The following is a 23,452-nucleotide window of genomic DNA, read 5'->3' as shown; positions in this document are numbered from 1 at the left end:
TGTTAAGTTCAGTGTTAAGCAACTCTACCTAAGTTAATAGATAGTGCCAGGAGTATTAGGTCTGTGCAAGCTTCTTCGCGTACTCATTAGCTACATCCTTCACTACTTAGTTTAGGATTTGTTGAATCTACCTCCAATCGCTAGCACTAAGCGTTGATGACGTACTCTTACTTGTTGATGGCCAAGAGGGCTCCTTGCTAGCAAAACAAGCAAGTATCTGCTGAGGTTTAAGGGGTGAGATACCTGTAGCAGAAAATGCTTTAAGTATGTTTTTGGAGGTAAATAAGACCTCCTAGGCAACATAGAAGAGGCGGAAGAAATCGCGCTTAGTGATAGATGAGAGGCCTTGGCATCTATCTATATAGTCGGCTAGTACGCGTGAGTACGCTGCTGCAAGGGGAGCAAACATCACCACATGAAGTGGCTGGAGAGTATAGGTTGAGTGTAGCAGAAAGATACACAGGAGTATCTTGTTCTTGTCACAATAGTTAACAACCCTTGTTGTAACATGGCTGCTGTGGTCATCAAGTATTTGTAACCTGACCTGCTGTCTTGCCTTCTTCTTAGTCTCGTGATCGAACACTAGCTCAAGCCATCTTACTCTATGCTTATTACTTATCCAGCTATTTGGAGATGACATTAGGTACACCTTTTATTGTGGAGGATCGAAATCTTGTAGGCAGGTGTCTTGTATATTGCCGCTGGCGGCTCAATAGATAAGTGAAGGTTGGAGAGCTATCCCATCTGCGCAGGTGCACGCAAGTACTGTGATCCACTCACGATTGTTGTCTTGAAGTATCTGGCGAGACTCTCCAGCTTTATAGCAAAGCCTGCTGAACACTCTCTTCATCCTTGACAGTATCCTAATTAAGAACCCCTTTTCATCCATATTGTGTATGTGGCAACTCTCAGCGCTGTACTAGTTGATTTTGGACTGCAGAAGCTTGAAGTAGTACTTGTATTAGTCTGTTGATGCCGGAGGTCCGTTGTGATATAAGATGTACCGGTATGTGGTGTTAGTTGATAAAGCAGTCTGCCCAGCACTTGCTAATGTACTTTTGTGCTACCCTTAAGGCGAAATTGCGTATTATTTGTCTTGTAGGAGAAAGCCCGCGCTTTGTTAGCCCATCTGTACACTTGACAAGCTCCTTCTCCTGTTGTTGGCTGATGTGTTGCTGTTGTGTGTATCCATCCTTATGACTAACACATACTCCGCAATGGCGTTGTGACGATGTCAATCAACTGCAACTGTATTCTTTTCGCAAGATAAGTATAGTGATTTTTTCCGCCTAGGTTCAGAGACTCTAATTCTTTCAGGGTTTCTTCTATGGGGTCCATTTGGTTGATCTATCGCATGTTGAAGTTGGGGTGCTGAAAGTTGATTTTGGCCAAAAACCATGCACGAGCCCACGTCGTGCACGAGCCGATGAACCACGTTACCTACAGGCTAAGTAAATCCAGATTAGTCCCTCCTGGACGCCTCTGCGTGTCCGAATTTCTTCCAGCTGCATCTATAACCTTCAGCACAGAGAACGGCGACAAAAAGGAGTATGCTCGATTATGTGGTTGCATTGTAGAGAGTTTCCGAGCTATGAAGATATACGACGCGTGCTGTAATCATGTACCTACGCTTTGTCCCAAACAGAACATTGGCCTTGACGTGTGCACACGAAGGTGGAGCGCAATTGTTACCATCCAATGACCGAGGATATAGTCAAGACTACTGCGAATATATATACCTACCTCCTGATGGACCTAAGCGTGACATGATCTATCGGCTGACGATGATGCATAGAAACTTGTCGTTGCAGAAGACAAAGCCTCCGCACATGCAGTCAAGTGAAGACACCTATGTGCTCATTCATACTCCAGAATATCTTACACCATTTAAGCCTGCCCGTTTGTCTGGTCTCATATTGTCTGCTAGTCGTTCTAACGCAACCATTGGTACCCAAAGCGAGGGGAAAGGCACATCTGTAGACGGTGGGTTGCACTGTTGCTCGACCTGCGTCGAAGGACGATACAGCTCTTTAAAGCGGGTTGACACCGCTGGGAACGGATCGGAACAGATCAGATCCAAGGATCAAGAAAGCAAAGTGTCACGTGCTGGTCGACGGAGGTTGTCAACTAATTGAACTTGATCTGACTACTTGGGCTTTGTGTAGGGTCTTGTGGAAAGTCGCAAAGCCAATGTACGTGAGCACATCCTGACCTTAGTGAGCTAGACCTGGAGCTGTGGTGAGTAAGTGATCTTAGATACACCCTCCAGAGGCGGTAAAAATCTCAGACCCTTATCAGTTGATATGTCTGGTTTACAGACCCTGATGTCAAACCAGACTCATTCTGCCAATGGAATACGACATATAATGTAGATCCATGGTTGCTCGGGATTTCTACAACTTTTGAGAACGAGTGCAGAAATATTTGCTGCCACGTTCTGTGACTTTCACCGACTCTCCAACAGCACATCCAAAATCTTCCTTATTCACTTCCACTGCAGAATGGCTTTCACCAGTACCTTCTGCACTGAAGGGGTCTCTTCGATACCAGTTTTCTTCCAGTTTTCCTCCTCCCCTCACACTGCACTCGCCCTCAACCGTCCATTTGCATCATACATTGAAGCGAAGACTTCAAACGCTATGGTCGAAAAGCGCAAGCGCGACATTGCCCTACTTGAAGCCGAATCAGATACCACGACTAACTCTATGCCACGGAAAAAGCGAAGAAAGCAGAATACGCGTGCAGACTTCACCATCGATGAGATTCGGGCCTTCAAAGACGGCATCTCCAAGATCAAAGACTGGACTAGCAACATCGTCATCAAGAAGCACGTCCAAATTATCTACTGGTTCGACGTTGAAAATCTCAGCAAAGACGAATGCGCGAAACGGTATCCAAACAAAAATGGCCAGCCATGTTCATTGACAAACATTTTCAAAGTGTACAACACTTACGCTCCGCGTTTCTACGCTGAGAAAGGGCTGGAATATATACCGCTGGGGAAACGTGTTTCGGCTCGCGCTGCTCCGATTCTCAAGAAGAAGAAGGGAAAGAAACTAAAGAAGGATAGGAGGAATCCGATGGATGTCCGCCTTGAAGAGCTCTTTCGCGATCTTCCGGATCTCGCACGGCTGACTCCATGGAGATCCGTGCCGTCATGTCTACATGATACGACCATGATCGAGTACCACCATGACTTAAAAACCGATGCCGTTGCGTTCCTCTGCAGAGTCGGCTCGACCACATTCGGTTCCCCATGTAGTATACAAATCCCCCGCGCCCACCTCCTCCGCCATTGCACCAGTATTCGTGAGTCTCTTCTTGAGAACCCACGCATCGCCACTATCACTCATGGTCCCGAGATCAGCGCGGAAACGATCTGCCGTTTCGCTGCTTGCATAAACGAGCCCCTGGAGACTTGTCTTCCAGACACCGTCACTACAGCGTACGGGACGTTCGAGCAGGAATGGAATCCGACGGAGCTTGAAGATCTGTACGTCTTAGCTGTATCACTAGGCGCAGGCGTAGTTTGCGACATGGTAATCAACCGCTGGGTTGAAGAGCTGCGACGTCCGGATCCTAGGGTTGTGGTGGATGAGTTTGGAGAAGTAAGATACTTCGATATCCTCGACTTTGGGCCTGAATTGCTCACATTTCTGTGGCCAAACGATAGGAGGGGGTTTGCGTTCTTCTTCAACGTGCTTTTTAGTCAAAGGATGAGAGGGTTCGAGAGGATGAGAAAAACACACTTAGCAAACTGGCACGAGGATGTGAAGAGAATTCTGATCAGAACGCTGGAGGAGGGACGTGTTATCGATCTCTCATTTGCACCGGGAGAGTCGATATGTGCGGCGTTCCATCACCACAGCCCCAAGGATTGCGAACGCCGTCTCCCTGAGAAGATTCCAGAACCAAAGACCAGGGCCACTGCCGCACCCAAAACGTCCGCCCGCCCAACACTTAACCCCAGACGTGCCAGGTACGACGATTCCAAGGAAGACACATCACACATCCTGCGCCTCACCATCCCACCCTTCGCACATACCTACAACAAGCAACCGCAGATCTCACCCATCGAACTCGACCCTATATACGCGCTTGCCCAGCGCAGCACCGACCGACAGCGCGAGCACAGGAACGACCACTTCAACAAGCGCATCCAGTACGCGAATGACAGGTTCAACGCTCATCACGACAGCGGAGATGTCTGTTACGAGAAGCTGCGGATGTGCCGGGAGACAATAGCGCTGTTTCAGGCGCACGGGATTGAGATTAGTGATGAAGAGGTGGAGGAAGCTGTTGTCGAGCAGGAACGGACGCATGGAGAAGATGGGGGCGAGAGCCAGGACGAAGAAGGTGATGTGGAGGACGAGAGCGAGGAAGAAGAGTTCTACGATGTCTAAGAAGCGATTTCTGAGCGAGCGGGAAATGCGATGGCTTGATGCACTATCTACAACTTTCAGAGAACTATCGACTAAAGGTATACGCAAGTGCAAATAAATCACAAAACCAAATTTATGTTTCGCTTCGCTGCGCTCTCAGGTGCCCGCTGGGATGCGCTCGGATGCAACAATGCTGTGCTGTCATGTCTTCGTAGTAATAAGCCCGACGGGGCGCCGTAAAGGTCATGTATAAATAACAAAATCAAAGTAAGAGGATCATCATTCATCCTTGATGGAGCAGATGTCATCCTTGGCCGGGAGGGGGTTGATGGGGCAGACATCCATCTCATCGTCGGACTCAATGGCGACGCTGTTGGTCTCCGCGTCTGCGACGCTCTCAGTCTCAGAGGCGGAGTCCTCCGCCTGCGGAGTAACGGGGTCCTCCATGACTACTGCATCTTCGTGGGCGGCGCCAAGCAACTCAGATGTGTGCTGGAAGAGGCTCAAGTCTATGTTCGCGGGCTCTGTGAGGTCCTCGGCAACTGGGTCGGCGACTACGGTCTCCTCGGGGTCTGCCTCAGAGGTCTCGGAATCGCGGCGCAGAGGCTCGTCATTGACGGTGGAGGATGACTCGAAGACAGGGGCTTCGTTGGGGTCTGCGACGACTTCAGGCTCGCTGGGCAGGATAGTAGGAGAAACAGATGCAGCGACTGAAGAAGATGCGCTTGTATACATCGAAGATGAGTATGACGCTGTTGGGTAGACGCTACTGGCCATCTGTGTCTCGGTGACAGTCAGGGTAGAGAACGCTGTGGTTGTGGCCATCGCAGCGGACACTGAGGCTGGGTTGACCGAGGGCACATCGCTGATCAAAGATGTGGCAGGCTGCTGGGTGGTGATGTTCATCGACATGAAACCAACGGCAGCAGTCAACAGGAGGATCGCCCAATTCTTGGGGTCAGCCAGCTGGATGAGAAGATAGTTCTTCAATAATGTGCTGAGTGGGATCTGATCTGCGTGTGGTCGGCTAGAGGTGTAACCGCGACGACCACGAGAGACGCTGCGCAGGTCCAAGTCGTAAGTCGACGCTCGTGAGCGTGAAGAGGCTGCTACTGATGGTGGTAGCGGCGACTGAGGACAAGATAGGTATTGATACTGTCTCAATGCCTCCTCCATGCTGCGAAATCGCTCAGCGACCGAGTTCGATTCCATCATGGCTTGCGACTCAAGCTCAAAGCGAATTGCTTCCTTCGCCTCTTCGATCTTCTCTTCCATAGTCTGCTCGAACTCGGCCTTATCTGCAGCCTTCTCTTCAATACTCCTCTGCAGGGCAGCGGTGGCAGCCTCGAGGTTTCGTTGGAGCTCCTGTTCCTTCTGCCTCTTCTTTGCAGTTGTCTCAGCAGCCAGCTTCTGCTGTCGTACAGTATCCTCCTGGATCCTGCGCTGAAGCTCGGCATTGTATGCTGCCTTGCGCTTGTCTGCTTCTTGCTCTTCGATAACCCTCTTTTCAAGAGTTTTGCGAACGTCTTCGGGGATCCAAGGCATGATCTCGACATCGCAACGCTCCATCTCAGTCCAAGCAGCCGTCCATGCTTCGGAGCGCATGAGGCCGTTGGCGGCGTAGATCCTGATATCGAAACGTCTTGTACCAGCACCAACGCCTTGACCCGGCTTTTTCAGCTCGCGATGGCAGTCAAAGCACATGGCGGAGTCTCTCCTTGTGTGTATGCTGTCGTTGTGAATGCTGTCATGGTCATTGGTCATGGTACCTCCACTCATGCGGCTGGCGCCGTCGTCAGCAGCAATCGCAGAATCATCGTCCTCGTCCTTCTCTGCGTCGTCGTCTGGTGATACGAAGTGACCGCACTTGAGCAGTCGGGGTGTCTTGAGCTCCAAGCTCTCCAAGATGCGTTCCTCCAGCAGCTCGTACTCGTCTCTGGGGTGAGGAATGAGCAGGCCGCGGCGCATAAGGATAATATCCTGTAGCTTCTCCTCCAACAGTCTGAAGTTCTCCACCAGCCACTGTGGCATGATCCTGTCCATGAGATCGTGTGAAAATGGGACCTGCATAGGCAGTATTGTGACGTGGAGCAGGACGAGGGGCGCTTGCTGTGGTGCTGGTGGAGGCTTTGGGCTGTGGTGGCTCCTGATACTTCCCCTGCGGGAGGACTGTCTTGACTCAGACCTACCATTTCGGCTTGGTGTTGCAGGGCCGTAGGCGCTCTTCATCCTCTCTCGATTGCTCTCGTAGGGCGACATCGGAAGTGGTGAGGACATCTGCATGGCGCGCACAGATTCAGGATTTCGAAATCGCGGTCGCTCTTTTCGTGGAGTGTATCGTGTGTCGATGGCTGGGTTGCCGGCGGAAGTAGGTCCCGAGGCGACTGAGCCAGTTTCTGATGGCATTGCTGATATGAAGCTGTAATGTGTCGTGGCCGATTGACGCCGTGAGTGTCCCTTTCGAGATGTGTATGAGCTCTGATAGGGCTGTAGTAGCTCATCACCAAACTCCCGCTCGTCTCGCTCGAGCTCGATGTTCGGTGTCTCATCGCCGTTCATTGACATGGCAAGATCAGAGTTGAACGAGGTGTCACCCTCGAACATGGTGCCAGGCGACAATGGCTCGCCGTACTCTCGGTCTTCGTGTATCGCAAACGACGTGACACCCTGTTCTCTCAGTTCGTCAAATGTCGTCATAATCGATTGTAGTTGCGAGGCGCAGGTCTGTACAACAGCATGAGGCGGGTGTCACTCAGGGTTCAATGAACTTTAAAAAATGTGGAATTTGGTCAGGGATATCATCTGCCATTCTTTGGGCGAACTACGGGACGAAAAGGTACCCGTGGCCGCGACCCGGTCTATGCGCTGGCAGGCTGGGAATTGAGCGGTGTAAATAGATGGCTGGTCTATTGCTTCGGGTCCTCGCGCCGCGACCGCCAGCTCCGCCAATCGGGCCTGTGCGTCACTACGGTAACTGGAAGACACTTAGCGACTTTGTCGAACCATCCCTGCCACAGCTAGTGCCTGGCCCTACTGCTGCACTCCTGCGTACAACTCACACACACCGTTCTGTCACTCGGGACAGAACAATGGCCCCACGGCATCGAGAACAGTCTGTTCAGGCGCTTCAGGTCTTAGTGAGGATCGGTCTTCGAGACTGGTGAAACTTTCGAGACATGGCGGTGAACGCTTGCTAGACTGATGGCCGTTCAGAGCTTGGTGAGGAGACAGTCCTGGATCTTTATACAATTGGAGACTGGCGGTGACAGCGCGCTTCTGCACGAGAGTGGAGAACAACTTGTGGGCTAGGTACACTTGCCATCTCGACAGTAGCCGAGCCAAGCTCTTGACCTCTCACGCTCGAGGCGCGTACGCTGATGAGACATGCACGACACAGATGACAGGCGTGAGCGTTCTTGATGTTACTACCTCACACGCACGACGCCATAGGCAAGACAGTGTTTATCAGAATTACTACAGAATTTCCTGCAAAACAAACCCATAACAAATCAAACTTTCTCATCAGATATTGCTGACGAAGGAAACGCTAAACATCAAATGTTCGAATCTATCGACCCAACTGAGCCCGTATGCGCCAGCTACGATGAACGAACATTGCGCTCGGCGGATTATCAACACCATACTCCCTGCTATCTGTCACGGGCTGCGCGCCAAAGACTGCCCGACGCGGCGTACGTCCAGAAACAAGTCCAGGGCTCTTGAGAATGCTCGTTGGCCCGAAGTCAGCACAAGACTGACGGCGCGAGAGAGAGAGGAGCTTCTCAAGGTTGTCATCGGGCAGATCGTTTTCGCAAGTAGGGAAGTTGTCGAAATCCTCGATGTTGAGTTTGGGCGTTACGGGAACGGCGTAGAGGCCGTATGGTGAATCAAGCACGGGGTCGATAAGCGATTGAAGGGGGTACTTGGGTGCTGTTCCTAAGTAGGTCTGGAGCGGCTGGACATCGGTGGCTTGGACTGGTGGTGCAGCTATATCGCGCATGTATGCCGTTTCGTTGTACTGGTGAGTCTTGCGTGATCCAGCGGAGCAGTTAGGCTCGTCGTCCCCAGACTCTGCGTACTGGACTACCTTACCCTTCTTGCCCTTCTTCGGCGCTCGACAAGCGTTACGCTTCTTTCCGCGCGCCTTCTCTTCGAGGAATTTCTCCGCATCTTTTTCGGCTCGCTTGATATGCTCACGGATGCGCTTGTCGTAGTAATCCTCGTACTTCTCGTTTCGACCCTTATTCTTGCGCCCGAAAACTTCGCGTTGGATGCGCTTGTCTGCGACGGACATTTCCAAGTCACCGAGGTGCACTCGACGCTGTGAAACGGTGACGCGACGGAGGGCAGCCTGCTTCTTGTGTGAGTCATCTTGATGCACTTCATACATGCAGTGCGCCAGATACGTAAGTGTGTGCTCGTGAGGTTTCTGGTGCTTGGATTGATAGTCGCCGTGGAAGGGGTAGTTGAACCAGCGTTCTGCCATACGGAGCTTGCCCTTGGCTGCTAGCTTGACGAAGCGCTCCATCTCAGCCCGAGCGGGAACGTCTATCATGGAGAAGGCAGCCTTGCCATTTGGCTCAAGCGGTAGGTCGATACGTGTGTCGACGCGTACATCAGCTACCTGGCAAACCTGTTCGAAGTCTAAGAACTGCTCCATGCAGTACAAGTGAGCGTACGCTGTGCAATCGTATGGGTCTATTTTGTCACCGTAGGTGAAGTGCTTCTCATCGAAGCCAACGCGATACTCACCGGTGTTGATAGTGCCCGTAATATACTTCTGAACCGGACAATCTTTGAAAGCGCACTTGGAATGCTGCTGCGATCCATAGCGTCGGCCTTGATCAGCTGGCATCTTTTGGATCCAAAGTACTACACGCTTTTGGTCATCGCACGGGTAGTTCATGATGTAGTCTCGAATCTTCCGGGTCGACATAGGCGCCTCTGTGAGGAAGTCGACGTTCTCATACTGCGTATACTTGAATGTGTGCTCACCAGACGTCCAAGAACCCAGCGGGAGCGGCTTATACTCGTACTTGTTCTTCCAGTTGTTAATCTTCGCAGTACGGGTGTCGCCTTCGGTGTTGGCATTGACGCGGATCCATGATTTTGCATCGTGCTTCTTGGGTTTCTCGCCTGCGTTGTACTTGACTGGGCTGGCTGGAGTACCCGCAGAAGTACAGGCCGAGCTAAGTGAGCTCTTGCGACGCTGCTTTCTCTGTTCGCGCTTAAAAATCTTTGTAGTCTTCGGCTCGATATCACGATAATCTCCGTCGGAGTCTGAATCTGAGATCTGAGACTCGTCGTGTTTGTACGGTTGGATAACTGATGATGAGACGGGTCCAAATATTAAGGATTGTGTTGCAGTAGTAACTTGAGCGCTCTCAGTGGGATTTGTTGCATATTGTATGGATGCATCAACAGGCATGTAACCTGTATGCTGTGCAGGCAAGGATCCGGCTTCAACAGGTAGCGTCCAAGAGTCGGGCAGGTATCCATGTTGCTGCGGCACGTGCTGAACATCTTCGTACCCAGTCAAGGCATTGCTATCAGGTAGCGCAGCCAGGCCCAGGGTACTGAAGGCATCAGCGGCTGGAGCTAGGGCGTCGTAAGTATAGTAGAAGTATGGTCCTTCGGGAGGTGAGTGATAGCCGCGAGGGTCCGGGTACCCGGAACTCTGCTGTACAGAAAATAAGCTGAGATCTGTTGGGTCGTACATGAACGAGTCGTACTGCTCGTTCGCAGCGGAAACTCGGGGTAATTCTGCTGACTCGAGATATGGTGCGACTTGGTAGTCGTTTAAAGACTGACCGTTAGGGACGCCAATGTTTGCACAGAAGGCACCGAGTTGCGCGGAAAAATCCTCAGTGCTGTTATCGACATCAGGATCGACGTCAAATTCGAACACATCTGCTGTCTGCACCGGCTCTGATAAACTTGGGACACCTACTAAGCTGAGAGAGACATTGCTGTCGCGTCGAGATGCGGGCCGGCCGGCATCTGTAGGATCCATGTTCATCTTTGTAGTATATGACTGTGAGTGCGCTTGAAGCGAAAATGTGTTGCACATTGTGGTTGAATGTGGTCACCTGCAACCAGTTGGTCAATTGTGTAAGTACTGCTGGTTAGAGCTAGGAATCTTATTGCAGGATCGCTGTTAAGCAGGTGGCGCAATGTGCGAAATACATATCTGTAGATGGACAACGCTCTTTCAGCGAGTGGTCGACCGCACTAAAATAGCAGTTCAACAAAGAGGTCATGTGCAGAATCTTGCGGGATCGAGGTCGACTGGAGGTCGACTGGAAAGCATAAAGAACCAACAGCGTCTATGGACAGCGCCTTTGTTGAGGACTTGAGAAATACATTGTTGTGCAAAGCGCAATCTAGAACTACGAACGAGACATCATTTAAGATCGCGGCGGGTGAAGACCGCGTGCCATGCAGCGTTCTTGGAATCTGTCGAGTACGTCAGCATGTGTACTTTAAAGCTGTCGAGAGTGCAAAGCTAGTATTAGGATAGTGATCAGGAGATGTTTACAATCGTTGTCCACATAATGTATTTGGAACAGGTCTGTGATATAATGATTTGTTGTTTTTCATCAGGAAGTAAGATTCGAGTAAATAAAGAATGTACACACCTGATTTGTATCCACGGCGCCTTCTGCAGGCTGTGGCCTCGAGCCTCCGGGTAAAGACCGAAACTGTTAGCTAGTAGATTGTGGAGGACCTTCCGATGAGAGATCAAGCGCGATTATATACGTGCATCTGGGCATCATGATTGCACTGCTCATGATTGAAGCAGCTGCGATGGACCATGCGAGGCCGGCGTTGTGCGCGCGCTGTCGCGCAGACACGGTGATTGAAGATCAAAGGCATCGTGGAGAGTTGGAAAGAGAGAGATTTTTGCCGAAGGCGCTAATGACTAAGCAATGCCACCACCCATCCATCGTGAGCCTTGGCATCACCTCCACAGCAGCTTCATACACCATCACTCGAGTCACGCGCTCGCTGAACAACAGTTCTCGCCCTAGTCACCCATATTCTCGGGATGCATCGGAACACAGATCGACCAAACGTGTGTCGAAGATCTCTCGGCATTGTTTGAGGCCAGGGCGACTTTCGCGGGTTCTTGAAACGTGAAGCTACGACGAAACATGACGGCCTTCGAATGTATAACTCCATCACGCTTCCAGCGCTACTTTGAGGTTGAGAGGCGAAAATCAATCGATGAATGCAGCTTCCATTCTGTGGCTCCTGGAGTCGAGGACGCTTCTAGTTTGTTTTTCAACATCACTAATGGCAGGTCGCTCTCAAGAGTCAAAGAACCCGAGGCGTGCGTCGAGGTATGTCATTCTGGCGATCCAACAATTGCCACTGAAAGTCGCTCCTGATGTCAGCCCTGCGCAGCCGTTGATCAAACTCATAGTCTCGGTATGCTTGCATGAGGCATGGCAGCGCTATGTGCCTTTCTAGCCGCGGCAAGACGTCGTCTTCCCAAAATGTTGCTTGGGCCGCCTCGTGGCACAGGGTCTGTCATGCAATCCAGAATTCTCAAGGTCAATATGCCGGACTATAGCCTGCCTCACCTATGTCGTTAGACGTTAGACGTCTGGGGTGTCTACGCGGAACCATCCAAGTTACTGGAACTCAGTCTGACCAATTGTCACTACACATCAGACTGCTACGCTAAGAATAGAGTTCAGTGCCCTCTACCACGACGTGCGACAACCAGCATCGGGTCTCGATGCTCCGGAGGGTCCTAGTTTCGATGATCCTGCTCTTAATGCCAACAGCGCCTCGTCCTGTTGTACCTCTCTGATATCTGTCTAGTCCCCACTTTACGTGGTGATTCACGAACAACATGGCCTCGACAGCTCAAATTGAAGATCTAATCGCACTGGGCAAGGCTGTCTTTGTCTTGTCCATAACGCTCGTCATCTTGGCATGGCTGGCTGTAGGGCTTCGATTGTGGGTGCGATTCCGTATCACCAAGTCCCCAGGATGGGATGATGCAGCCATGGTCGCCACTCTGGTAAGTAAATTATTATTGACCATCAACACAAGCTGATTTCAGCAGCTACTTTTTACGACGTACTGTGCCTTCATCTTGACCATCATCATGCGAAGTGGTGATGGTAGGCTGTTCAGCAACGAGGAGCGATACCTGAGCTTAGTCGTACGTCAAATTCGGACAGCCGCGCGGCACAGCCTACTGACTAGCACAGTTCGTTCAGCTTAGTGAAGTCTTCTACATCTTGACGACGACACTGTTGAAGATCTCCCTGGGCCTCTTCTTTCTCCGTGTTCTTACCAAGAAGTGGCAGAAGATTATCTTTCACACCATTCTCGGGATCAGTGCGGTCTACGGCCTTTTTTACTCACTCACCACCATCTTTATATGTGGAGACCCGGCAAAGTTAGCCGACAATCTCGCTGGCTCAGGAAAGTGTCTACCGGCTGGCTTCATCCTCGCTACAGGTTATATCTACGGCGTCATCAACATCATCGCAGACTGGACATTCGTGCTGATCCCCATTGTCATCCTTATCGACAGTGACATCGATCGCCGGTCCAAAATCAGTGTCAGCATCGTCATGGGCCTCGGTGCTGTCGGCAGCGTCTCGAGTATCCTCCGCATGGTCTACCTCAATGGCCTTCTCTTTTCACATGACGTTGGTGTCCTCAGTCGTGAGTACCTTTTCATCCAGACCTTCACGCTTTGTCAATGCTAACTTGTCGTAGCCAACGCAGTCAAAGCCACAATCTGGGCGACTGCCGAGCCAGGTACTGGCATCATCGCTGCTTCTATCGCTGTCCTACGCCCATTGCTCCGTAAGATCGCCTCAGACACACAAGAGGCATACAAGAGCCGTAAAGCATCACTGGGAGACTCTTCCGGCAAGTCGACTCACTCAAGGCCCAAATCCAAGGGCTCAGATAGCGACAGCATCATCGCGCTGACGACCGTTGAGTCCAACAAGACCTACCTGAACGATATTGAGGCTCGTGGCGCGAATGCAAGCAAGAAAGACAAGTGGAACAGAGAGAGCACATACAGTGGAGCGAGAGACGAAGATCCGTGGAGCCCGACAGTGACGATGGGCAAAGCAAGTGTGCAGAAGGTCATTAATGTGCAGATGATCGATGGGAGGGGGAGTCCAGCACCACAGCCCCATGGGAGGCGGTACATTTAGAAACTCGAGGCAACTCGCATGAGGCTGCGTATTATGTACATGTAATGTCTGTTGTGCTTTGGCGTTTTGGTATACCCAGGATATGTAGCATGGGAGAGGCTGGGACTCATCCGCCCTCAGTAGCAAAAGCATTGAATATATCGATTATAATTACATTGGAGCCTGACTATGTTTCGCAGCGAAGATTGCAGGGAAGGTATACTAGCTGACCGATCAACTTCACACGTGGGTGGCGATGCCGGTGCCCAGTAGACCGGCTGGGGCTTAAGGAACTCGGTACGGGATCGCGGCGAGGGCTCCAACACCCGTCTTAGCCTCGATTCCGACCATGACATAATTGCCGTATCTACAACACAATGCATGCCGTCCCGAGCTCACCAGTAGGGACAGCATGTGGAAACTGTCAATTCGTCTCTCTGCCGCCGCTGGAAGGCCCTCCGTCGCCTGCCTCACCTGCAATCGCGCCTCGAGCACCCCCTCCAGCTCCTCGATAGGTCCGCCCGCTCGCCAGCGACGCTGCTTCCACGAGTACTTCGTCACCCATATTCCCTCGTCCTCACTGCACCCCGACTCGGGGCCGCGACTCAACCACAAGCTCCCGCGCGACAAGAGCACCCCTCATGAGACGAAGGGGGATAGCCGCTCGCCGGCTGCGGTCGTGGGCGCAAATCGCGACATGACAGTCGTCCGGATCCCGCTGAAGAGCGCGAAACACCACTTTGGCGTGTCATTGTCGCGCGGCTCGCGGCCATACAACGAGGATGCCTTTCAAGCTGGCACCATTGAGATCCCGTCCTTCGCCAAACGGCGCCCAATGTCCCTCACACGGAAGGGCGGCACTGGCAACGAGGTCACACCCGCCGACAGCGCCAGCGGAGACCCACAGGTCTTCTACTTTGGTGTCTTCGACGGACACGGTGGGGCTGTGTGTTCTGGCTTCCTGAGGGAGCAGCTGCACGATTACCTCGAGAAGGCGACACAGCAGTTCGAGCTGCAGAGCAGCTTGAAGAGGGCTGGACCCTCGCTGCCTGGTAGCATGCATGATCCAGATACGACACCGGAGGCCCGAAGCGCGAAGGATAGAGAGAGCTTGCAAGCCATACAAACACACACGCCTCCGGGCATTGCGAAGATGCAACCACCGAATGGCACGGACCCGGGAGACCTGCCTAGCAAGAAGCGGGACGGATCGATACCTGGCGACCCACCTATTCCACAATCAGACAGCATACGCAAGGCTGAGGAGATGGAGCGCCAGCTAGTCAGGAGCTGGAAGGAGCTGGTCGGAGGCTACTTCCGGCGCTTCAAGCCAGAGCACTTCTCCATGTCTGCCGGCGGCAGAGGCCACCCTCACGAGAGGGAAGTCATCACAAAGCACCATTCGCCGAATTCTACAGTATCTGATGAGACTATTGAGGGTGTTGGCATTGAAACAGTGCTCGAGTACGCCTTCCTGAGAGCCGACTACGACTTTGTGGCTGCGCAGGTCGGCAAAAAAGAGGAAGACCCCGTTCGTGCAGACAAGGCTATCAACGACGACGACATCCTCGGCCAGCCCTCGCGCGCAGGCCAGAACATCGGCGGTACCAAGCGCTTCAAGGGTGGCAGTACATGCAGTGTCGCTCTGATCTCGACTCCCACACCCTCACCGTTCTGGCACCCGTCGTCACCATCCTCGCTCATCACTGCACACGTGGGCGACACCAGGATACTACTCTGCAACACGGCAACTGGGCTTGCTGTGCCGCTTACATCGAACCACCATCCATCACTACCTGAGGAGGCTACACGTCTGCGCCGATTTGCTGCTGCATTCGTGACTGACTCATTCGGCGAAGAGCGCATCTCCGGTCTAGCCAACACCAGAGCGTTTGGCGACATGTCTTCAAAGCGCATTGGTGTCTCTGCTGAGCCTGAGATCCGTAGGGTGGAGCTTTCACCCGCAGAGTACTCATTCATGGTCCTGTGCTCAGACGGTGTCTGCGGGCATCTCTCTGATCAAGAAATTGTTGACATTGTAAAAGAGGCCAAGACTCCTGACCAAGCCGCCAGAGACCTTACAAGCTTTGCAGTCGAGACATCGACTGGCAGCGAAGGTGCAGACAATGCCACTGGGTTAGTTGTCAGGCTGGGTGGGTGGGAGAGGAGGGGTGAAGGGGGCCTAGGCAGCTTGGGCACGAAGGAGATGCGCGACTGGAGGAAAGAGGAGGCCAACGATCCGCGCAGAGGGAGGACATGAGCGTCTGTACGGCTTGAAGGGTTGGGAAGGTTAGCGCGTTTGCATAGCTCGCGCTGTCGCGTGCCCTTGATTGTACATACACCTGCAGGTCTCCTAGCATTCTCTTCTAGCTTTCCGTTCATATCATTTCAATGTTCTCCGAGAAACGCAGTTTCCTGGCCGTCTGCACTTGACCAAAATCGTGAAGCGGCGCGCCTACGGTCCAATAACAGCGCCATGATTGGCATTGCGGCAGCCACACGCGTCTGTTGATGCGGATCAGGGGCGCCCGACGGCGACAATGCCAGGCACAAACAAAGGCATCTTAACCATTGCAGCGAGACAGAAAAAAGACTCAGATGCTGGCAATCTGTAACAGACCCTCGGTTCCCCAGGTGACTTCATCTCACAGGAGGGAACATCCGGCGCAGGGTACAAGGGCAGGCAGGGGAGCGCAGACCTGGAGAAAGCATGACCAAGCGAGCCAATGTGGGCGTGTGGTTGCCAGGCAAGCGTTGGCGCTGCCTTCCAGACGGACTGGTGAACGCAAGTGCCTGAGCCTGGGATGCAAATACTTTACAGAACTTTCTCTCTTTGACATCAAACATTGCCTGTCGTCTACTTTGTTTGTTGTTTTCGTCCGCACTAGCTTCTAATGACACCTTTGCCTCGTTGACCGGCGCTGTAGTGGGGCACGATCCGTCAGAACGAAAACTCCCGCGCTGCCAAACACGTGAATAGATCGGCCTGGCAACCTCGACCGTCTTCGCTTCAAATTCCCTCCCTACACGAGCGCCCACCACAACTTTCGCAGGCTTCACTTCACTCGCCGCACCACCTCGCACACCTCTGCCACTGCGGCTTTTTTTTATTTGTCCCTGCTGCTCTATACCCCTCTTTGACTCTTTGAAGCACCCTCCTGCAATCATGGATATCAACCAGGTGTTGGAGGGGACATTGTCTGCTGGTGAGAGACCTCTACCATACCTACTGAAGCTTTGCAGCACGTGCTAACAGCTGGAAAGATGCCACCACCCGTCAGAACGCCGAGCAGCAGCTTACCCAGGCCGCCGACTCCGACTTTGTAAGTGCCCCTCGCCGCGAGAAGGCTGCGCGTGCTCTTACCCAGACATGGACACTGACGCCCATGCCTCTTCCAGTCTCAGTACCTTTCCATCCTTGGCGGACAGCTTGCAGACGAAAATGCCCAAGCACACATTCGAACCGCCGCCGCTCTGGCGCTGAAGAATGCTTTCACAGCCCGCGAATATGCCAGATTACGTCAGGTTCAGGAAAGGTGGATCAACTTAGACCCTCAGATCAAGCAGGAAGTCAAGCAGCTGGCTCTCCGTACATTGACTACGCCTAACAAGCAAGTCGGTACCACTGTTGCCCAACTCATTGCCTCCATCGCTGCGATCGAACTACCCCGCAACCAATGGCCGGAGCTTATGCAAACCCTCGTCGAGAATGTCGGCCAGGGCAACGACAGCCAGAAACAATCCTCGCTGACTACGATCGGTTACATTTGCGACACCGATGATATCGATTTGAGGGATGCATTGGCACACCACTCCAACGCTATTCTGACAGCCGTTGTGCAGGGTGCTCGCAAGGAAGAGACAAATCCCGATGTCCGTGTGGCAGCCATCCAGGCTCTCAGCGACTCGATCGAGTTCGTGCGATCGAACTTCGAGAACGAGGGCGAGCGCAACTACATCATGCAGGTCATCTGCGAGGCTACACAGGCGGATGACACACGGATTCAGCAAGGATCGTATGGATGTCTCAATCGCATCATGGGTCTTTACTACGATAAGATGCGCTTCTACATGGAGAAGGCTCTGTTCGGTCTCACAATTCAGGGTATGAAGAGCGACGAGGAGGATGTTGCCAAGCTTGCTGTTGAGTTCTGGTGCACAGTCTGCGAGGAGGAAATCGCGATCGAGGACGACAACACACAAGCGCAGACTGAGGGGTCTACTGAGTTGCGCGATTACTTCAACTTTGCCCGTGTCGCCACACAAGAGGTCGTTCCTGTCCTGCTTGAGCTTATGGCGAAGCAGGACGAGGATGCCGATGACAACGAATACAACACATCGCGCGCGGCCTACCAGTGTCTGCAGCTGTGGGCACAGTGTGTTGGCAGTGCTGTCATGCCTCCCGTCCTTACGTTCATTGAGAAGCACATTCGCTCGGAAGACTGGCACTACAGGGATGCTTCCGTTTCCGCTTTCGGTGCGATCATGGAGGGTCCCGAGGAGCACGTATTGGATCCCATTGTCAAGCAGGCTTTGCCCACCCTTATTGGCATGATGGACGACCAGAACATCCACGTCAAGGACTCGGCTGCGTATGCATTGGGCCGTATTTGCGAGGCTGTTCCGGGTGCTCTCGATGCTCAGCAGCATCTTCCTCCTCTGATTGGCGCTCTTTTCAACGGTCTTTCCAGCAATCCCAAGATGGCTACATCTTGCTGTTGGTCACTGATGAACTTGGCTGACAGGTTCGCCGGCGAGCCCGGATGCCAGAACAACCCACTCTCCGCTCACTTTGCTCAAAGTGTGCAGCACCTCCTTCAGGTTACCGAGAGGGGTGATGCCGACAACCAGCTCAGGACTGCCGCGTACGAGGTACTCAACTCCTTTGTCACAAACGCGGCAGCTGACAGTGTTCCTCTTGTCAACGAGCTGTCCAACGTCATCCTGGAGCGTCTCGAGAAGTCGATCAACCTTCAGTCCCAGGTCGTCAGCGTTGAGGATAAGCTTACCCTTGAAGAGATGCAGACGAGTCTGGCCAGCGTTGTCATGGCGATTGTCCAGCGTCTGGAAAGCGACATCAGGCCTCAGGCCGATCGCATTATGCAGATCCTGCTCGGAACCTTGTCTTCCCTCCCACCCAAGTCGAGTGTCCCTGACACAGTTTTCGCTGCTATTGCATCTATTGCTACTGCACTTGACGACGACTTCCAGAAGTACATGGAGGCTTTCTCTCCTTACTTGTACAATGCTCTGAACAACCAAGAGGAGCCTGCCTTGTGCTCCGTTGCTATTGGCCTTGTTTCTGACATTACACGCTCGCTACAGGACAAGGTTCAGCCTTACTGTGATGCCTTCATGAACTCTCTACTCAACAACCTCCGGGTAAGTCTTCAATAAGTAATTGTATCAAATTGATGCTAACATGCTTCACAGAGCCCTGCCCTCGGCAACCAGCTTAAGCCTGCGATTCTGCAGTGCTTCGGTGATATTGCACATGCCATCGGTGGCGCATTCGAGACATACCTGGCCGTTGTGGCTCAGGTACTCCAGCAGGCTGGTCAAGTCACATTGACCACCGAGAACAACTACGAGATGATCGACTACATCACGTCGCTGAGGGAAGGTATTCTCGATGCTTGGGATGGTGCCATCAACGCCATGAAGGCAAGCAACAAGAGTAACCTCCTTGTTCCCTTCCTCGACTCGATCTTCGAGCTGCTCCGCACAATCCAACAGGACCCAAACAGGACCGAGGGTCTCCTCAGATCTGCTTGCGGTGTCATTGGGTAAGTTCCTTGATACAATTGCTTTAGTACATACATCTTAACCTTGAACAGCGATTTGGCCGATACCTTCCAGAATGGTGAAGTCAGGGAGTACTTCCGTCATGACTTCCTCACGGCAATGACAAGGGAGACCAGGGCAAACCAGGACTTCAGCGGACGCACGCGTGATACCGCGCGCTGGGCCCGTGAGCAGATCAAGCGTCAAATTGGTAAGTAGAAAATGTGCTCGAGTCCTAAGCAGTACATCGTTCACCGTCGTATTAGCTTGAGTTCTGCACCCCTCAATGTACATACATGACATACCCACTAACCACACACACACAGGCGGCAACGCAGGAGTCATGGCTTGATCCCACCATACCTTTCCCAATGCCCTATATACCCGGGTGCAAGATAGGGCTTAGTTGCATGGCTAGATGATCATACATTCAGCCTTTTGACTAAGTTCTCAGAGGTGGCTGTGAGCAATCCTGCCAAACGGACTGACCGCCACGAGCGAAAGCCAGATCGAATCTCCGTTCGCCTTGACACATTGGATGCGCACATATCGTTTCGAAATGTGGGCTTGGACTCGATCTCGTACCCAGGCTTATCAGGTCGAGACACGGCGATGCAACAAACATCACCACCCCCGCCATCGTTATCAAGGAGCAACGGGTCGACGCTTCATCGGACCCCGGACACTGGTCAGATACCGCATCACTGCGTCTGATGGCACCACGATTGGTGTCACCAGTCGTTTAATTCCATGGAGTCGACACCATCACCTTGAACCACCATCCGACCCCCGCGAGTTCGATCCCCGCCCCAATCCCCGGCACAGATTCACGACACTATACGCCCTCACCCTCGCCTCCACATACCGTCACGCTTTGCACGTCTCCGCAAAAGTCATGTAGCACCAGAAGTCTTGTAAGACGAAGCAGTAGATTGCTCGTCAGGAGAGTAGATATCCCAATTCATTGATTAGATTCATTCCAACGGCGTCTATACCAGCTTTGGCGTGGATGGCTATCACCTTTGCGAAGTGTTCAATGCATACTACAGATCTCGAAGGATACCCACGACTCACGTGTATGTGGTAATGACAGGATGATATTCGCTGCAGACTCGGATATATGAACGAAGACGATCCGATGGCGCTAATGCAGGTGCGGGCTTGGCTCCGCCCCTGCGCCGCCTTGTTCAAGATCTTGACCGGAGGGAGGAGCTGGGCAGGTGGAGGATTTGCAATTACATTTTGTAACCCACGGTAGGTTGTGAAAATGAAAGGTCAAGCCATGATTTGGACCAGAATGAGACAAGTATGTAGGATGTCCCAGTGACGCAGCGTATACACTTATCGATAGTGGAAACGTATTCCATGAACCCGCGATTATAGACGCGCCTAGGCATTTTACGTCTGTCGAATAGAGGTCCAAAAGACGTCAACGACATTACTCAAGCTTGATGTAATACGATGCTCATCGCTACCATAAAGGTGAATACATACCTTGGAAGCGGCGTTGGCAGACCGCGCGCTTGCATTTCCTTGCCACGATCTTCCCCACGTGGTGATCGCGTCGATCCTATTGCACACATGCCCACGGCGCCATAATTCTTTCTCCTTTAACTTGCCTTTCTGTCTCTATTTCTTTGGCAACTGCTCCTGAAGCACTTGCAACTAGAACCAGTAGACTTGAAACAAAACCTGACTTTGCGTCCAGGCATCTGCAGCTTCACCCCATTTATAGTAACAAGGCCCGCGTTCGTCCTAGCGATGTCGGAACCGGATCTCCACCATGCCATCTCGATGAAACCACATCCCTTCCACAAACACCCTGATCGTCCAGAACGTACCGCAAGCCCGCATGTGGCGGGCACTTCGACTTTACAACAAGCCAGCGCCTCCGAAAGCGCTGTCCACAAGTTCAACGGCAATAGCACAGCCATCGAGACGGCGTCTGCCTACCACCATGACTTCAGCGCACGCCCCAGCCATGTCCTGAGCCGCGCCGATAGCTCCAGCGATGTCGAGTCGCAGCCGCTCCCGCAATACACGCCCGACAACGACCCATACCACCTCGCTTCTGCTATCAAGCTGGAAGATGAGCTCGCTCAGATCCGCGCGAACAGCTCCCGCAAGCGCGATGGCTGCGGACCCATAAGCCTAAATAAGAAGGCGCACACTGCGAAGAAGTTGGAAGAATTCTACGAGGCACAGAACGAGAACATCGAGCGTCTGCTGAAGCCCGTGGACGACCACCGCCGCGCAGCAAAGGAAGAGGGCGATGCGAACCACCTCAAGTACAAGATCGCCGTCATTGGATCATTCGTAGCGAACGTCCTCCTCGCCATTCTTCAGCTCTACGCTGCTATCAGTTCGAGGTCGCTCTCGCTGTTCACCACAATGGCCGACTCGCTGTTCGACCCGCTGTCGAACCTGACCCTGATCATGTGCGCCCGCGCCGTGCAACGCGTTGACGCGCGCAAGTTCCCCTCAGGCAAGGCGCGCATCGAGACCGCAGGCAACCTCTCTTTCTGCGCGCTCATGATCACCGTCTCCGTTGTCATCATCGTCGAAGCTATCCGCACCGTCGCCGAGCACAGCGGAAAAGAGACAAACGACTTCTACCTGCCCTCCGTCATCGCCGTCGCCATCGCCTTCGCCACCAAGTTTAGCTTATTTCTGTACTGCTGGGCGATCCGCAACAAGTACAGCCAGGTCCGCATTCTGTGGGAGGACCACAGGAACGATCTGTTCATCAACGGCTTTGGTATTTTGACGAGCGTCGGTGGTGCGAAGCTCAAGTGGTGGATTGATCCTATGGGTGCGATGATGTTGTCGGTGTTGATCATCTTCTTGTGGAGCAGGACCGCGTACAGCGAGTTCCAGCTGCTTATCGGTGTCACGGCGGATACGAACATGCTCCAGCACATCACCTATATTTGTAAGTCTATGCCTTCATTCCCCCCTTGCCCTCTCCCATTATACCAAATCAACGGACACTTGCTAATGCACAGCAGCAATGACACACTCCCCCGCCATCCGCCAAATCGATACTGTCCGCGCCTACCACTCCGGCCCCCGTCTCATCGTCGAGGTCGACGTCGTTATGGACCCGGAGTCGAGTCTCAGGGCGACGCATGATATCGCTGAGGAGCTGCAGATTAAGCTGGAGAGTCTGCCGGACGTAGAGAGGGCTTATGTACACGTTGATTATGAGACGGACCATAGGCCTGAGCACTTTTTGAAGAAGGAGCTGTAAGGGCGAAGAGTTTAGATGATAATCAAGGTGACATCTGTAGAAGAGGGATACAGATGGCTGAGAGTGATGGCAGGTGTAAGTAAAGTTTTCGAGGAAATTGAACTATTTGTTAATCGGGAGAATGGTTGGAGCTTAAGTGATGAAGGTAATACCCTGCATAGGCGAAGAAATAACACAGTGATCGTTTGTTCTTTCTTGATGGATTGGGTTGTCCGTGTACCCGCACAACCGACGAGCGCCGCTGCTGATGTCTATATGTATGTGAAGAACGTGCTCAGGGGGATTAGGTCGTTATATGATGCGGTGTGCATATTGGAGGGTAACAGTAAAGCCGGCTCATTTATCGTATGTGTAAGTGTCGCAGCAAGGATCGAGGTGAGTGTGCATATCACGTGATCCGCATCTGGATATTGGACCGATCAGACACTGGCGATCAACCACGCCATGGTGAGCGGAATCGGGTACAGCTTGGAGCCGTGATTAGGGCTCCAATTAGGGTATAGCTGGATGAGTATTGGTGTATATATTCTGCTCATTCAGCACCGTAGATAGAACAAGGAACTTGATCACTTTCTTCACACTTGATCAACGATCAGAGACTACTCAGCTTCCACAGTAAGCTTGTCCACGCTGTCTTGGGTGCGGCGTTGCTGTAATCGAGCGACAATCTCGAGCGCTGGGTGTTGGGCTTTTCGAAATTTATAGACTTCTTGCAATTGCATATCTTATTTCTCATCGTTGTCCGAAGTAGTGCCTCATATACCCTTGGCAAATACTTGAGCTGGTGCCATTGTTCCTGTTTTAACTGGCCTGAGCTTCGTATGTTCGTCATTGAATACGACGATGTGGGTCACGTGTTATCG

At 52.4% G+C, this 23,452-nt stretch overlaps 7 protein-coding genes across 7 annotated transcripts; 5 read left to right on the top strand and 2 right to left on the bottom strand.

Moving 5' to 3' along the window:
• The first annotated feature begins 2,385 nt into the window (after positions 1-2,385).
• Positions 2,386-4,532, top strand: M421DRAFT_185354 (uncharacterized protein). Its single transcript, XM_033587926.1, has one exon. The coding sequence runs from the start codon at positions 2,502-2,504 to the stop codon at positions 4,401-4,403; it is 1,902 nt and encodes a 633-aa protein (XP_033447473.1). The 5' UTR covers positions 2,386-2,501; the 3' UTR covers positions 4,404-4,532.
• Positions 4,533-5,159: 627 nt separating this feature from the next.
• M421DRAFT_42365 (uncharacterized protein) lies at positions 5,160-7,055 on the bottom strand (the record flags this gene model as incomplete). Its single annotated transcript, XM_033593529.1, has 2 exons — positions 5,160-5,442; positions 5,539-7,055. Coding segments are annotated over 2 exons (1,800 nt in total), but the record flags the coding sequence as incomplete, so codon positions are not given.
• Positions 7,056-7,950: 895 nt separating this feature from the next.
• M421DRAFT_6410 (uncharacterized protein) lies at positions 7,951-10,401 on the bottom strand (the record flags this gene model as incomplete). The annotated part of the gene is made up of 1 exon (XM_033596117.1): positions 7,951-10,401. One exon carries the CDS (start codon positions 10,399-10,401, stop codon positions 7,951-7,953), a length of 2,451 nt encoding a protein of 816 aa, XP_033447471.1.
• A 1,842-nt stretch (positions 10,402-12,243) lies between these two features.
• On the top strand, positions 12,244-13,576 carry M421DRAFT_65929 (uncharacterized protein; the record flags this gene model as incomplete). The annotated part of the gene is made up of 4 exons (XM_033596283.1): positions 12,244-12,414; positions 12,460-12,558; positions 12,608-13,070; positions 13,125-13,576. 4 exons carry the CDS (start codon positions 12,244-12,246, stop codon positions 13,574-13,576), a joined length of 1,185 nt encoding a protein of 394 aa, XP_033447470.1.
• A 313-nt stretch (positions 13,577-13,889) lies between these two features.
• M421DRAFT_422073 (protein serine/threonine phosphatase 2C) lies at positions 13,890-16,079 on the top strand. The gene has a single exon (XM_033593052.1). The coding sequence runs from the start codon at positions 13,968-13,970 to the stop codon at positions 15,813-15,815; it is 1,848 nt and encodes a 615-aa protein (XP_033447469.1). The 5' UTR covers positions 13,890-13,967; the 3' UTR covers positions 15,816-16,079.
• Positions 16,080-16,721: 642 nt separating this feature from the next.
• Positions 16,722-19,558, top strand: M421DRAFT_65752 (importin subunit beta-1; the record flags this gene model as incomplete). The annotated part of the gene is made up of 5 exons (XM_033596263.1): positions 16,722-16,761; positions 16,820-16,878; positions 16,955-18,937; positions 18,989-19,341; positions 19,393-19,558. 5 exons carry the CDS (start codon positions 16,722-16,724, stop codon positions 19,556-19,558), a joined length of 2,601 nt encoding a protein of 866 aa, XP_033447468.1.
• Positions 19,559-20,875: 1,317 nt separating this feature from the next.
• Positions 20,876-22,780, top strand: M421DRAFT_422071 (cation diffusion facilitator 1). Its single transcript, XM_033593051.1, has 2 exons — positions 20,876-22,271; positions 22,348-22,780. Exons 1-2 carry the CDS (start codon positions 21,101-21,103, stop codon positions 22,587-22,589), a joined length of 1,413 nt encoding a protein of 470 aa, XP_033447467.1. The 5' UTR covers positions 20,876-21,100; the 3' UTR covers positions 22,590-22,780.
• Positions 22,781-23,452: the final 672 nt, after the last annotated feature.

This window comes from Didymella exigua (genome assembly GCF_010094145.1).
Source record: "Didymella exigua CBS 183.55 unplaced genomic scaffold M421scaffold_18, whole genome shotgun sequence".
In the NCBI taxonomy this organism is placed as follows: domain Eukaryota; kingdom Fungi; phylum Ascomycota; class Dothideomycetes; order Pleosporales; family Didymellaceae; genus Didymella; species Didymella exigua.
The sequence above is the reverse complement of the archived record's forward strand: the minus strand, read 5'-3'. Positions and strand labels throughout refer to the sequence as shown.